Source organism: Zalophus californianus, chromosome 11, assembly GCF_009762305.2.
Source record: "Zalophus californianus isolate mZalCal1 chromosome 11, mZalCal1.pri.v2, whole genome shotgun sequence".
Taxonomy (NCBI): domain Eukaryota; kingdom Metazoa; phylum Chordata; class Mammalia; order Carnivora; family Otariidae; genus Zalophus; species Zalophus californianus.
This window is the reverse complement of record NC_045605.1, coordinates 22,153,513-22,168,985: the sequence shown is the minus strand read 5'-3', so window position 1 is coordinate 22,168,985 and position 15,473 is coordinate 22,153,513. Positions and strand designations below refer to the sequence as shown.

Genomic DNA, 15,473 nt, shown 5'->3' with positions numbered 1-15,473 from the left:
ACCCCTGTGTCTTCTCCCAAATTCACCCAACCACTTCTTCATTCCTCTGAACCACCCTGCTCTGTGTCTGGTTGCATTGCTCCATCCTGGACACCACTAGCTGGATGCTGCCTCTCCTTTGGCAGGCCTGACCACAGTCCCAGCATGAGGTGGATATAGTCCCCAAGCCTGGGATCTATAGAGCCTCATTAACCTATAGAGTAGTGGTTAGGAGCGTGGACTCTGGAGCCATACTGCCTAGATTCAAATTCCTGGTTTGCCGTCAGCTAGCTCTTCCATCTAAGACTGCCTACTTAATACATCTGCAAATGGGGATGATATAAAATGGAGATAATACTGGTATGCACCTCATAGGGTTATTGTGAGACTCAAATGAGGAATTACTGGCTTAATAGGATGCCCAGATCATAGCAAATGCTATGTAAATGTTACATAAGTAGCCCTGTTTATGAGAGCAGCAACTTCATACCCACTGCGAAGGGGCCTTCCCTGACACCTGATCCATTCCCAGCTCACTCACCTGTGCTTTTCTTCCAGAGCTGGGCCTCCAGAAGAGAGGATGCTGTCTGGTGCTGGGCTACATGGCCAAAGACAAATTTCGGAGAATGAATGAAGGTCAGTGAGAACCTGCCCACCCTCTTGCGGGTAATGTGGAGGGTGGAAGCTATGCCCTGCAACTCTGGTACCAGGAAGAAGAACCTGGAACAGTGGACAGAGCCATTTGATTTCCATGAAGCTCTTTATCTAGAAACGTGGGGAAGAGTAGCTAATGCATGAAACACAGTATGCTGATTCGTAAGCACTTTTCCTCATGCTATCTTCCTAACCCTTTGTGTCCTCTATTTCTTTTCCTCTCTCTTCCCTACCTTTGTTCCCCAACCACTCACCCAGCACAATTAAATCTCCTTCTATTATCTTTTTTAATCCAGACCTCTCTATCTTTCTCTTCAGTCATTCACATTTTTTGAATGCCTATTGAATAAACAGCCCCTTAAAAGGCACTTGGGAAAATCCTGAAGAATGGGCAGAGTTTTTATTTTCAAAGAATTTACAATGGGAAATCTACCCTCTTTTCCAACTCCACTGGCCTTACCTCTCCATCTTACTCATAGGCCATTCTGCCTTCCTCTTGCTTGGGGTCTTTCCTCTGAGGCTTGACCGGGTCACAGGAGGTGACAGGAAGGTACTGACATTGATATGGAGGCTGGGAAGTAAACAGAGTGCTGTCACTTGTGGGCCTGCTATAATAAAGAGCCAATCCCCTCGTCCCCAACCATCTGTCTCCGTGCAGCTAATAACCCTCTTCATCAGATGCCACAGACTGTTTGTCAGGATTCAAAAGCAGATAAACAATGGCTGGGGATGCCATTTATTCATTAAAGTCAGACAAATGAAGCTCTGGCTCTCCACCAGCTTGCCATGAGCCAGGCCCCTCCCCTCCCAAGGCCCAGAGCCCCTGTACCCTCATTCCCATTCCAGGCATGGAGGAGGCAGCTCACCTGTACCACTGCTATCCCCAAAGTTACACCAAAGTTCTGATGCCCTCTTCCCATTGCTCCTCAGCTGACTCTTCTCCTAACCCACAGTCAGTGACACCAGTACCCCCACAGGCTCCCCAGACCTAATACCTTGCCAGCTATAGGTTTGTGGCCAGCACCCATCAGGGTGACAACTTGACAAGAGTCAGGCCAGCACAACTAAGTGCAAGGAGTAGCCCCTCCTTCATTTTGCAGCCCATCTGTGTGAGAAGGCTGTAGCCTCAAGAAGGCACTTCTCATTTGCAGGAGCCCCCTAGCTGAGCACAGCCAGGGTTAGGGGCTGCACTGTCTGCATCCTGCCAGATGGTCTTCCTCCCTGACTTGTCTCTTGCTCAGCCTGCCTCCACCCTTCCCAGCACCACCTGTGTGAGAGGGCTAGGCAGTAACTTCTAATTTGTGGGAATTGACAGGGTACCTCTGTCCGTGGTACTGAATAGACACATTCTCTTGCTGGCATTGCTCGTTAGAGAAGCTGAAAATGAGGTTCACGGGGATTGGGAAAGCCAACAAGTCAGGAGCTGGGCTGGATTTGCAACCTCAAGCTCCAAGTGTCTGACCGCAGTAGAAGGATACTGACTCCATATCCTGGGGCCTAAAAAGAATCCTATCACAAGGCTGATGAACACGATTTAACACCCCCATTCTAACCAACCTTTCACAAGTGGCCAGGGGAGGGATATATTAGCGCAGGCTGCCATAACAAAATACCTCAGACTGCATGGCTCAAACAACAGAACTTTATTTTCTCACAGTTCTAAAGATGGGAAGTCTAAGATCAAGGTACCAGCATGGTCAGGTTCTGGTGAGACGGTCTCTTCCTTCTCCCCGTGTCCTAACCTGACACAGAGAGAGAGAACAAGCTCTCTGGTGTCTCTTCTTATAAGGACACTCATCCTATCAGATCAGGGCTCCACCCTTATGACCTCCTTTAACCTTCATTACTTTTGTAAAGGCCCCATCTTGAAATATAGTCACGTCGGGTATTAGGGGCTTTAACATAGAAATGGGGTCTTGATGCATTTGCCATAGCAGAAAGTTATAATGGTAATACTGACCCAGGGGTTAAGAAAATGGTAGGAAAAAGAAATTTAATATTAAGTAGGGAGTAGATATTGTTTAAGTAAAGAGGGAAGGAAGGGAGTCGGAAGGCGACTATAGGAGGACTTGGAACCAAGACCAGGATCTGATTACTTCTGAAGACAGTTAGCTTTACTTTCTACCACAACTAAGCTAAGATGGCATTTTAAAGTTTTTTTTTTGTTGTTGTTAAAATGGGAAGATACCAAAACAATGCCCATTCTCTCTGAGCCCCTTCTCCATACACATGCAATCCACACCAATGTGTTATTCCTTTCAATTGACTATGGTTGACTTGGTTAAGAATGAGTGATCCCAGGTGCCTTACCCCTTGCCAAAATCCTCTCCCTAGGGTAGACTCATTAGTAATAAAGCAAGGTATTCAGAAAGAGGGAGGGAATGGAGGCAATGGCCATAGCCAAGGGGTAACAGAGCAGCTAACTCCCCACCCCTACCTCCCTCTTTGCATGTGGCTGGCTCTCACCGCTCCCAACTGCCCCAACACAGATTCATGCACATGCACACAACCACACACCCAGGAGCTGCTGCTGGGTAAACAAGGAGATGAAGGGGTGGCAAGCAAGCTAAACCACCATAGATGATGAGTTACAAACCTCAACTAGAAAACAGGAGACCAGATAGGAGGCAGGTGAGACAGTGGGGCAGAAGGAGAGATGCGTATGGTGGGTTGGCTTTGGCTCTGGAGGGTGGAAGGCACAGGAGGAGAACCGAAAGGACCTGCGGGGGGGGGAGGATCCTCTGTCCCCACTCCAGCCAGTCTTGCGACCCCAAGTGCCACATTATACATGTGTTGCTCTCTCTAAAACTCACAAGCCCAAACTCCAGCACGTCTGCAGATAAGAAAAGGCATCACTGAGCATGGGGAGCTGTTTTATGGTTTATAATTATCTTGTACCAATACTCAAAATAATTATAACTTCCACATATTAATAATTGAACTGGAATAGCAGCCATGATATAGATCAAGAAACAGAAATCTCTGTCCACGCTGCACTATACACCTAGGTATAAATTGAACAATTGGTAAAATAGTAAAAAATAATTTTCTCCCAGATGCTGGAATTAGTGAGATATTGGAACAATTAGCTGCTTCTTCCATTAAAGATAAGATGGTAATCATTATATTTCCAATTTAGAATAAATATAAAAGACCTACTTGTTCTGTATTAAGGCATATTTGTTCTGTTTAACAGTATCTAGTAGGGTGTCTGTCACTCAGGGAGAAGTTGTCCCCTATTTCATCCGTTTCCCTGTTAATTTGGTATATTTTTATTTCCCTCTTCCTCCTCCCGCCCCCTGCTCCTTGCTACATCCCAAAAATAAATAAATAAATAACAGCTGAAGAAGGAGCAAGAGAAAAATAATGAATGAACAGGACTTTTATAGATCTGGGGTTTATCATAAGCTAGAGTAATCACAATTGGTGCTGTTAAACTTCACAAAGCAATAAAAAGAAAGCACTATTCAAAGGTTGTTTAAGGAGGCATGTGATAGTCAATGAGAGGTTTGCTCTATTCGGGATTGCTTAATAGCTTCTCAGATAGAATCGGCAGCATTTGCAGGAATAGAGGTGGTGGGTAATATGTGTGTGTGTGTGTGTGTGTGTGTGTGTGTGTGTGTGTGTTCTCCTATTTGGACTCAACACATTTGAGGCCTTAAATGGAGACACAAACAAAAATCAATGAAGGGCAGACGAGAGAGGAAGAAAAAGACAGATCAGGCATAAGTGTATCAGGCGTGTTTGACATAATTGTCTTCATGTGATTAAGTACACGGTGCTTTAAGTAGGAACTGCTGGAAGGAAATCATTTATTTATTCATCAAAAGTTCATTGAATACCTACCATAAAAATAATCCCAATTTTCCTAATAAATGCCAGACAGTATTCTAAGCACTGGAGCTTTCCAAGTAAAAAAGACCTAATCCCTGCCCTCGAGGAGCTCACAATTAAAACACACAGGTACGCCTCCGTGTTACTGTCACTCCATGAAGAAATCCTGCCCAGCTGCCTTACCTGAATTGGACATCCCTCTTCCCGCACCATGATGAACTATTGCGGCAACCAGCTGATTTATTTTGTGGCACTTACTTTAACTGTGATCATTGATCAGACTGTCCCATCAGGAAGGCAAAAACGCTGCTCCCTGCTTTCCTCGCCTATCCCTGGGCCTGAGCCTGGTGTCTCACACATAAGGAGTAGTCAGTCAATTTTAATTTACATAATTATTAGTGCTCCTAGTGACAACAGAGGGAATGCACAAAGCCATCCACAGGTGCAAGATGGGTCTTGGGAAAGAACCATCAGGCAGCGCAAACCAACGTGGAGCATTGCACACAATGAGTGTCCCCATCTCCAGCTATTCCTGAAGCCTTACCTCTCAGCCTCTCTTCCTATTCTGGGACACTAGTGCCTTCCTGGAGGCCGGGGCCCAAGCAGGTTAGCAGAGGGGAGGCCCCCACAAGTGGGTCTCCCTCCTTTCCACATCAGCTCTCCTTCCTCACCCCATCTACTGCTGGGCCACATTCTCAGGGCATCTCCAGACAGATACATCCCACCAGACCTGCCAGGGGAACTGTTTCCACTGTTTCCTCATCCTACCCACCCACCGCCCCCAAACACACATCCCTATATTCCCTTCCCTTTTCCTAGCTCTTCTCAATTACCCAGTTTTCCTGGAGATCCCAGAACCATTCACCTTCTCAATGCATATTGCCTGCCCGGGGCTGATCTTACTCACAAGCTCTCACATGGTGTCTGGTGAGCGGCTCTGCCTGCCCCCAGGTTAGAACTTCAACAACCCTAGCAGTTATAGTGCAACCCGCCAACTCAGGGAGGCCCAGGTTCCATGAATGACTTTGCCTCAGGTCAGTAGGAAGTTGCCGGAAGAGCCAGGACCACATTCCAGGGCTCCTGACATCCGGTCAGTCCAGTGCTCTTGGAATTCTGAAAGAGGAAGTTCAGACCATGAACAGAAGGGAAGCCGGTAACACTTCAGCATGGTTTGGTTTACAGAGCAAATGCAGAGCAAGTGGCAGGGGTTGAGGGAAGAGGAGACTGAACACAGAAGGCTCCCAGTGGCGTGGGAGAAAATCACATGGGAGTGATTGGGAAGGGAAGGGAAGACCAGGGAAGATCATTTCTCAGGAACCAGAAAATTCTGTTAGCCCCTAGGACTGCTGAGAAGGGGAATGAGGAACAGGATGTTGAATGGAGCAGAAGGAGGCAACACAGCCCTGGCCTCCCTTCCTGGCAGCTTTCTGAGGCTGAGGTGCGCCTGCGCACAGGGGTGCCCTCTCAGGCCACACATCTGGAGGGGCGGCAGCTTTTCCGGACCTTCCAAAGCACAGTTCAGAGAAGGGAGAGCAGAAATGCCTGCCAGCACTGTGGTTTTCATCTTCCCGAGAAGAAACAAATGCAAGTGATTAGTCAAGGCAGCTTCTGTTCACTGGAGACCTCTGAGCCTCCTGGGGAGGGGCTCGAGCGCCCAGAAAGGAGAAAACGGGATCCACAGCTGGCAGACCCCCTACTGGCTCTTGCATGCCATGCCCCACAGCTGATGGGCTGCACCATCCTCCTAGTCCAGACTCTGCAAGCACACCTCCACCACGATGCCTGTCCTCGCCTCTCACCCGTGTGCAGGAGCCAGAGCTCTGGGACGATGGGGACCCAGGTACCTGCAGCAGCTCTGGACTTCTTGGGGTGATGGCATGGAGTCTGTCCTTTCTTTCTGCACCCCTGTTCCCCAGTCCACAGAAATAAGTCTAAAACGTCCCCCTGTTTCTTGCCTCTCCCCTAACAGAGTTGATGAGAGAAAGAGGTGCCCCATCAGTGTAGTGCAAGGAGCACCTAAAAGTAAGGAGCCAGCTGTGTAATCTTGGGCAAGTCCCTGAACATCCAGATGTCAACCTTCTCGTGTATGAAATTTAAATAATGTTGGATACGATCATCTGTAAGCCTTTAAAATGGGATGATTCCAAAATCTATCTTGGCTCAGGGCACTTGAGTGGTGCAGTCAGTTGGGCATCTGGCTCTTGATTTTGGCTCAGGTCGTGATCTGGGATGGAGCCCTGTCTCGGGGGCTCCGCGCTCAGTGGGGAGCCTGCTTGAGGATTTCTCTTCCTCTCCCTCTGCCCCTCCCCCTGCTCACTCACTAGCTCTGTCTCTAAAATAAATGGATGGGAAAATCTTTAAAAAATCTATCTTGGCTTTCAACACCTGGCCCACACCCTAGTCTCACCACTCATCCCCTAATTTTAAATGCTTTGGTCACCAAAGGAACCAATACCAGGAAATTGACTGACAGCCTTACTGAGAAGGCAGATCTGTTTCTTTTTCCTGTCCGCCCTCTAAGAGTGAATTCAGGCCCATGTCGGCTATCCCCTGGGGGGCAGTGAGGGAGTTGAGCAGACCTAGGGGACATGCTGTGGTTTTTATCAGAGCAGAGGGGCAGCAGGGACCTGATGTGGCAGAGAATGAGTCCAATGACCCGTGAGCCCCTACCTCTCTGACTGCTGCAGCCGTAACAGGCTGGCTTTCGCTAAGGGCTTATAATTTCCAGAGACATTCCTTCACTGCCTGCAAGAGTCCCCAGGACATTAGCTAATACTGTCATTTTGTTAGCTGGGGCTTTGGGGTGCATTTTTCCTTATTTCATTTTTCTCACTGATGTGTTTTCTTCCACTGGGGCTGCAAAGCTGGTTATTTGTATAACGTCCCTGTTTATTATTTATGGCAAGACGCAGATTTCCAGGGCACTTTATGATTGTTATTTAATTCACTTGGCGTCTTGGAACAGGGGACCCACCATTTCCTTTCTCCTTCCGCGATCTGATAGAGAATTCTGGAGTCTTTCCCGGGCCCCATTTCTCCAGCCACCATTCCTACTGGGAAACCTGCTTATCTAAGGCAGGCTGGGGGCGCCTTGGCCACAGACCCTGCCAAGCTCCTTTTTAAACTTTCTTTTCTCTCCTACCTGTATCCAGTCCTCAGCAAGACCTAGAAAAGTCACCTCCCAGATATCTCTTGAATCCATCCACCTTGTCCACCTCACGGCCACCGCCCTTGTCCCTGCCCCCATTCCTCCTCACTGGATTACAGAAGTGCTCTCCTAACTGGTCATGCCCTTGCCTTCCCTCCCAGTTCATCTTCCACACTTCAGCCAGAGCAATATTTCAAAATGCAAATCTGATAATGTCACAGTCTTCCTGAAAATATTTCAATGGCTTCATGTTGCTTTTAGGAAAAATACCAAAATCCCTGGCATGTTTTATGAGGCTTTACATGATCTGGTTCCTACCTACCTCTCTGGCCTCATCTTGTCCCCTTAATACCGTACCCCAGACACATCAGACGCCTTTCAGCTCCTCAAATAGGAATGCTCCCATCTGCCACAGGGCCTTTGTCTATACTGGTCCCTGTTAGCTCAGTCTGCACATGTAAGTGCTTATTGCCATTTTTTTAACCAACACTTGTTTTCCCTGCCAGTCTGCAAGCTCTTTTGGGTCTGCATGGTATCCCAGGACCCTCACATAATGTTTGCACAGGGTAAACACTGAAAGAAGAGCAAGAAAATTGACCTTCTCTGCCTCTGGTCAGTGGCTCCCAAGATGCTGGGACTGGGTGATCTGAGAACCATGGACCCCTAGAAGAAACCTTACGGATCATGTGGGGAAGAGGAAACTGAGACTCAGGACAGTCATATGACTTGTCCCAATTACCACAGCCTGCGAGCAATAGAGCCAAGACTCGAACCCAGGCTTCTGACCCAAGGGGCAGTCCTCTTTCCTCTTCACCATGCTAAGTTCTTGAAGTCTGGAAATGACAGGATTGAGTGGGTCAATCAGTGAAGTCTGCCCCCTAAAAATGTGTTGAGGCTATGTTTTGAAAGAGACAAGAAGCAAATAGTAAAGCAAGGGGAATAAGTTCTTTGATATAGACGTGCCATATATAGAGTAAAGGCATCACCTCCTGTGAGCCCAGCACTGTGCCAGGCATGGGAGCCTCAGGGAGGCTGGACACAGCTCTGTCCTCAGGAACTTTTGCCCTCCGCTGGGAGGAAACTGGATATATTTCATACCAAGTTAATTTTGTGGTTGTTTTGATTTTGTTTCTCTTTTTAGCATTGTGGGGAGTATGCTTAATTGTTAAGCACTGTAGCTTGGGAGTCAGAGAAATCTAGATTCAAATCCCAGGCATAGTCAGAGCAGGTTTAGAACCATATCATCAAAGGTTCTCAAGGCCAGAAGGGACCAAAGTCCATCTAGTCCACACCCACTTCTGATGGCTCAATATCTGCACCACGTAGGGATGCACATAAACACTCTTGAGTACTGCGGTGCTGTGTACTCACTTCCTCATCAACCATGCATCCAGTACCTGCCCTGCCTCACACGGTGTTAGTGGGCCTTTGACCTGTAGTGACACAGTCCCTGCCCCCAGGGATATCGCAGCCATTAAAATATGACATCATAATTGCTATAACCCGCTATGCACAGGAGCTAGGGGAGCAGATAAGGGGAATCCAGTCCAACCATGGGCCAAGTGCGTAGTGCCCAGGAGTGCCCTCCTAACTGTTTTTATGAAGCCACTGCAACCTATGCTTACATCCCTCCAAAGACAGAAAACTTGCTATCTACGAAGGCCATGGGCAGCTCCTCAGCCAGGCTCTCAAAAAGGGTTTTAAATATAACACCCCTGCAACCCCACGTCTCTAGAGCTTTATCGTCTAACTGGCCCGGTGCCCATGGGACCCAGGGACTTAGGTGACAGTCACTGGCAGAATCCTGGGGTCTCACCCTATGCCTGCTGTGTCCTGAGTGAGGAAGCTCCTTTCTTCTCTCTGCCTCCATCCTCAGCGAGCCTCAAAAGCTTCATCACTGAGCGCTGAGACCCTCCCGCAACCCCCTCCCCAGGATGAAGGAGTCTGAATAAATGAGCGTGTTTAATGGCCTGCGGTGCCATAAAGTTTTTAGAGCTGTGTGCTGGAATGAGCAGGTTCAGGCTGAGATGAATTATCCACGGCTTCTATCAAAGGAGAGTCAATAAAAACTTGAAGGAGCTTGCCCATCTCCGTAGAGTGGCCCATGTCACATCACTGGGTCCTGCGTTCTGGAAATAATAATCGGACAGACGTATTTTTCCCTCCTGTTCCATCTGCTTTCTTCCCTATGCCTTCCCTCCTCAAATGTATTAGTTTCTATGGAAACTGTGTTGTTACTGGTATGGGAGGAGTTTAATGACATTCAGAAGTACCAAATCAAGTCCATTTATATAATGGTTTGAAATACACATAATGGCCTATGGAATATAGGACACGGTGACAGTTTCAGTAACTGCGTACAGAGTGTGGGATAAATAGAGCAATGTAATACTCCCCACCTCCAAGTCAAATGTGCCGGGAATAACCACTATTCTTCATACTAAAGAACAGCACTTCTCAACCATTATTAATGAAAGGATCTCAAACACTATACCAAGCTGTTCTCCTCTCACTGAGGAAGGAGGAGAAGGCTGACCACTGGTCCTCTGCACCCAGAGCTTTGACCAGAGTGAGCCAGAGCAGGTGCAGAGGAGAGAGTTGTGCCTCAGAGGAGAGAGGCAAGGAGCAGCCATTCTGCCCTGGGCTCCTGGGGTGGGGTGGGGGAGCCTCCACCCTCGACCAGCCTGCTGGACCACATTCCTCCTGCATCTATTCATATGGTTGGTTTCTGTCCGACTCAGAGACTTATCAGGCGCCTACTGCGTGCCTGGTGCAGTGGGAGACGTGGACATGAACAACACGTTGAGGATGCCCTCCTCTTCCCTCGGGTTCTGCCAGAAGCCGACCCTCAGCAAGGTCTGGCATGTCATGGTCCCTCTGGGAGGTCCAGGGAATGCCAGAAGGATGACAGGGAATTGACACAGGAAAGAGAGGGCATCCAACACAAGGGGGACACCATCCAGCCTGCTACTGCAATCCCAATGGGAAACTCTGAGAAGGGAGATGGAATTCACACCTCAAATTTAGACCACCCAAGGAGTGGGGTATGGGTCTTCCAGCTCCTGGCAGGAATGGGTTGTGGCCTGTTTGGGTGGTGTATAAATGCTCTGGCACTTTTGGCCTGTTCTTTGTGAGGCAGAGTGACCTTTGGCTCAAGAGAAAGACATCAGGTTGCAGACCCCGGGGATCGGGAGCTGATCTTCAGGCACTGAAGTGGTCAGGCCTCGGGATACGGAGAGGGATGGGTGCCACTGACAGCATCAGCTACAGCTCTCAGAGAATTTTGAGTCCAGTGGGAGGACAGGCACGTAAGAAAATAGAAGGCAGGGTGATGGGAGAGCTACAGAAGTGTAGAGGTGACGTGTTGGTGGAGCACAGAGGGGAGCAAGCCCTTTGCTCTGACTGGAGTAATACTGGGGACTCCAAGAAATCAGGAGAAGGGTGGGGGGGCTAGTCTGCAAAGACTCAGGCCTAGGGAGGCACTTTCATGCACTGCCATCATGTAGTCTTCATCGCATCACAAGGTAGGTATGTTATCTCCATTTTGAGGGTAAAGAGGTTCAGAAAGATGAAGTCATCTACCTAAAGGCATCCAGCTATTACCTGGTAAAACGAAGACTCAGACCCTGGTCTCTTTATCTCTGCCCTGTCTGGGGGAGCTTTGTGTGTTTGGGGCGACTCCCTCCTTTACCATCAAGGGCAGACATGACCAAGCTTCTGTTATGGATCTCTGTAGACTTCTCCCCCCACCGGCCACCAACCACTGTCTCCCACATCTCCCCACCTTGCGCCCCCCACAGACCCCCTGTCAGCCAGCAAGGTGCCCCTCTGATCCTGCCCCAGATATAGACTGGACTGACTACACCTAATATGTGAATTATCTAGAATTATCTAGAATTCACTGCCCTGGGGGTATAGGAAGGAGGAGAGGAATCCTGGGGAGGGGGTACCTCAGTTCTGGTGACCTCACAAGCATGCTTTTTCTACCATCTTCAGCCTCTTCTCTCCCAGCCCTGCTCTAAAGCCTATTGCTTCAGAAAGAGGAAGAGGGACCAGGCATACACATTTCCCTGAAGGAGCATTTCTATAAGCGTGATAATAGGTTTTCCGTGAAATACAGCCTCCATGGTTAAACACAGTGGGGAGAAGCTGGGTTAGCCCTCACTGAACAGATCTGTCCCACAGAACGTCTCAGAGATTTTAATATGCCAAAGGGCATGGTGAACCACCAAGAGGGATATAGTGTTCACAGAGTTTCCCCAACTTATTTGACTACAAAACATGTTTTAAGACTAATGTTCCCTGGAATCCATTTTGAGAAATAATAGTTTAAGGCCCAGATCCACCACCAACTTGTGTGAGTTTTGTCAAATAAGAATAACTCAAGCCTGTCTGTGAGGACCAGTAAAATAGCAGGGGAGAGGGCGGGTGGACTCTTTAGAAACTGTAAAGTACAATAGAAATAAGATGGTGCTGTTATTTATTTACATGAAACAAACACATTCAGTTTCCCAAAGAGCACTGCATTAGAAGTTAAACAAAAATAAGTAAATAAATGTCTTTTTTAAAAAAGTTCAGTTCCTGACTAGGTATGTGAACTTGACCTTGATCTCTCTCTCTCGACCTATGTTTTCTCATCCGCAAAATGGGTATACTTGAGGCGCCAACACTCTTTCCTCTGTGCATATGTTGCAAAGAGAAACAATGCATGATGGTTGTGCTGGCGCTTTGAGAAAGAATAAAGTACCATAAAATGCAAGGCATTATTATTAGTGTTCCAGGCTAAAACCCTCAGTTCAGTCCCATTTTGCTGAGATCAAAACAGGAGGTGTACTGGGGAAGGGACCAGCTAGTGGGAGAGATAACAATGACTAATAATTTTCATCCATATGTTTGATGTTAGGAGCCTTGTATGAGCATGTCGCTGAGGGGAGAAAATGAATATTTCATGAGTTAACACTAACTGTAGTATTAAGATGAAATGGACAGAAAGGCCCCAGCTTATCTCTGCCACGGGGTTCAACTACGAAGGTCAGCACGGGCTCTGTGATTAGGCTCTAGGGAGCAGGGCAGCCAGTCAGGAGGGAAGAGCTCAGCCTCCCAGCAAAGATGAAGAGCTATCTGTCCCCTGTGACTGGGGGAGATAGTCCTGCCCTGGGCGGGAGAAGAGCCAATGCCCACACATAGACCAGCTGAGTAGCCCTAGGCAAGTTACCATAGCCATGTCCACACTAGAAAACAGGGGATGATAAGATCAGCTTTGCACGGCCCGTGAGGTTTCAATCCAAGCCCAGCTGTTTAGAAGAAGGCTTTGTAATGCACACAGGTGGGAAGTGTTATTACTCATTTATTCGCTCAGCAGACATTTATTGAACATCTTCTAAGTGCCAGTCACTGCCGCAGCCAATGCTTTATTATTTACTGTGTGCCAAACGCCATGTGCATCATTTTATACACATCACCTCCTGGAATCATCCCTACTGTCCTGAGAGGTCTCTGTTATTACTCCCATTTTCCACATAAGGAAATGAAACTCGGGAAAGATAAATAACTTGCCCCAAGCCAGATAGCTAGGAAATGGCAGAGTCCAGAGCTGTGAGAAACCAAAACCCTTTATTCTACATTAAATGGCCCATTCTCACCCATGGTACTTCTGCAGAGCCAGTGGGGCACCCTGCCTCCAACTCCTACCGGCTCTTCCCCGTTCTGTCCACGCTTTGTGCTACCTACCACCAGAGCTGCTTCCTCACCCAAAGGAGAAGACCTTGCAGTTCCCTCTTTTGGCTCTCCAGGATACCCTCCCTTTGTTTTCTGTCCCCACACTCTCCTCCTGATCTCTGTCTGATCGTCTGTCCTCCATAATACCGTCACCCTGGGGGTTTTCATTTCCAGCCCCCATCCAACAGGACTTTGGCCTCCAAGACCCTGGACAGCCTGTATCTCTTATCTGGGTCACCCATCGGGTGGTGTGAAGATCAAACACCTCCTACCCCTGTAAGACCCTTAGAAGATGGAGCAGAGGCATCGAATGGGGCAGTGCCGGGGTTAAACCCAGCCAAACCTTCCCTGGCCCTCTCTGCCCACCACACAGCACGAGGACGCAACCATCTCTGCAAATGCCTTCCCTACAGGGCAGTTTCATGTTATCTTGGCTCCTTCTTTCTCCAGAGATGAAGAGATTGTTTTAAACCTGCCGCCCCACCAGCTCTGCTCCTGGCTTCCAATGCCATTAAGTTTCATTATAACAAATAAACACCACAATGACATTTATAAGTTACCACTGAGCACAGAAGCACAAATATGAAGCAGATAAACTGCATTTGATCCAAATAATTACTGCAGGCAATATTGGGCTTAGTCTGAGCTGGCAGCCGGGTGCCGAGTAATTTATTAGATTGCGTAAGGCAATGTTGCACGTTGAGTTTTTCATTATTGTGTCTTTTCCCCTCTCCATGGTCTAAATAGGTTAGAGCAGTTTAGACGGTGCGTGGCCAAACAAAGACAGACTTTGCTGAAGCAGATTACGGCTGGGACTTACAGCCAAGTGTCCAGGAATGGCTGCTTCCCAACCAACATGGCACTTGAGCGAGAAGAGAGGGTTTAGGATTATCTTGATACTGCCAACCAAGGACAGTTCCCTGTATGTACTCCCCACCCACTGGCCTAGATACAAAAAGAGGACCCGCGAGGGAGTACACAGAAGGATGGATGGAGCCCCCAGGACTCTAAGCCTGGTTTCCTGCCGGGTGCCTTTGTGCTCAGCCAAAGACCCTCTCTACCAAAAGGCCCTCCATAGCTCGGGGCAGCCTCAGACCCCAGTCCCAGGCCTCTCCTGCAATAAATAAAGGAAAGGAAGCAGTGTGCCCGCCAACTCTGCAAAACAAAGCAATGAGAGCTGGCTACCGACAGCCACCTCCCTGCCAAACCCAAACTCATAAAGTTTGATTCAAGGGGTTACAATACCTCCTATTCAGAGTCCCTCCTGCCCCATTCCCCCAGCCTTAGTAAATTACCCAATAAGCAGCAAGGACCTGTAGTTATTGTGCAGTTAAATGATATTTGCCCAGTAAATCCTGAGCAGAGTACTAACGGTGATATACAGTAACTAATTACGGACATGAATTCTCTCCCCAAGGCACTAAGTGTTACCAAATATTGTTGCGTTTAGGGGAGGAGGCTTGAAAACTGTTCTGTTCCCTCCAGTGAAGCCAGGAGTAACTCTTCTATTTGAGGAGCTATCGGCACATCCAGTGGCACTCTGGCTGGGAAATAGAGATGTCCTGGGGGCGGGGCCGGAATGGGGCCTGGAGAAAGCTCCCACTCAATGTCCACCGCTCCCCTGAGCCCCGGGGCCCATGCCCCCGCAGAAGTCTCTCCCTGGACACCAGCTGTCTTTGGGCCACTAGGGTGGCTGTCGCAAAGGCCCGAGACCCCAGCTGTGCAGAGAATGGAATTCATTATTCACCCAGCCTGGGACTGAGCATGAAGGCTATTGGGGTGGGGGGGGAGCTTTGCAAAAAGCTTCTGAATGGGGATGCAGCAGGGTAAGATAAAGAATGCTCATGCTTCTGCCAAGCTGTGGACAACTCTTGCCCTAAATTATTGTTCATGGACCTGATCTCAGCCCCAGGGGTGCCTGGGAGTGTCAGAGGTTTCTCTGGCTGATTGTGGTCTGCAGGTGAGGCAGATCCTGTGCCCAAGGCAAGAAGCAGATGTCCTGTCAAGTTCATATTTGTTTCTGGAGCACAGCTGGGGGCAGCTGGAAGACACAGTAGTCAGTCTCTGCTTTCTGAAGAGGAAACCACAGAGCTCAAATGCCCTCTGTGCTTACCGGGTACTATGGAGTAAACCAAGGTGC

General features: G+C 48.4%; 1 protein-coding gene across 1 annotated transcript in view; it reads left to right on the top strand.

Annotated features, from left to right (window-relative positions):
- The window catches only part of KIRREL3 (kirre like nephrin family adhesion molecule 3), a 539,810-nt gene that overhangs the window by 415,438 nt on the left and 108,899 nt on the right, over nt 1-15,473 (top strand). The window contains 1 exon segment of the mRNA XM_027580085.2: nt 538-615. Coding sequence (XP_027435886.2) covers nt 538-615 — 78 coding nt within the window.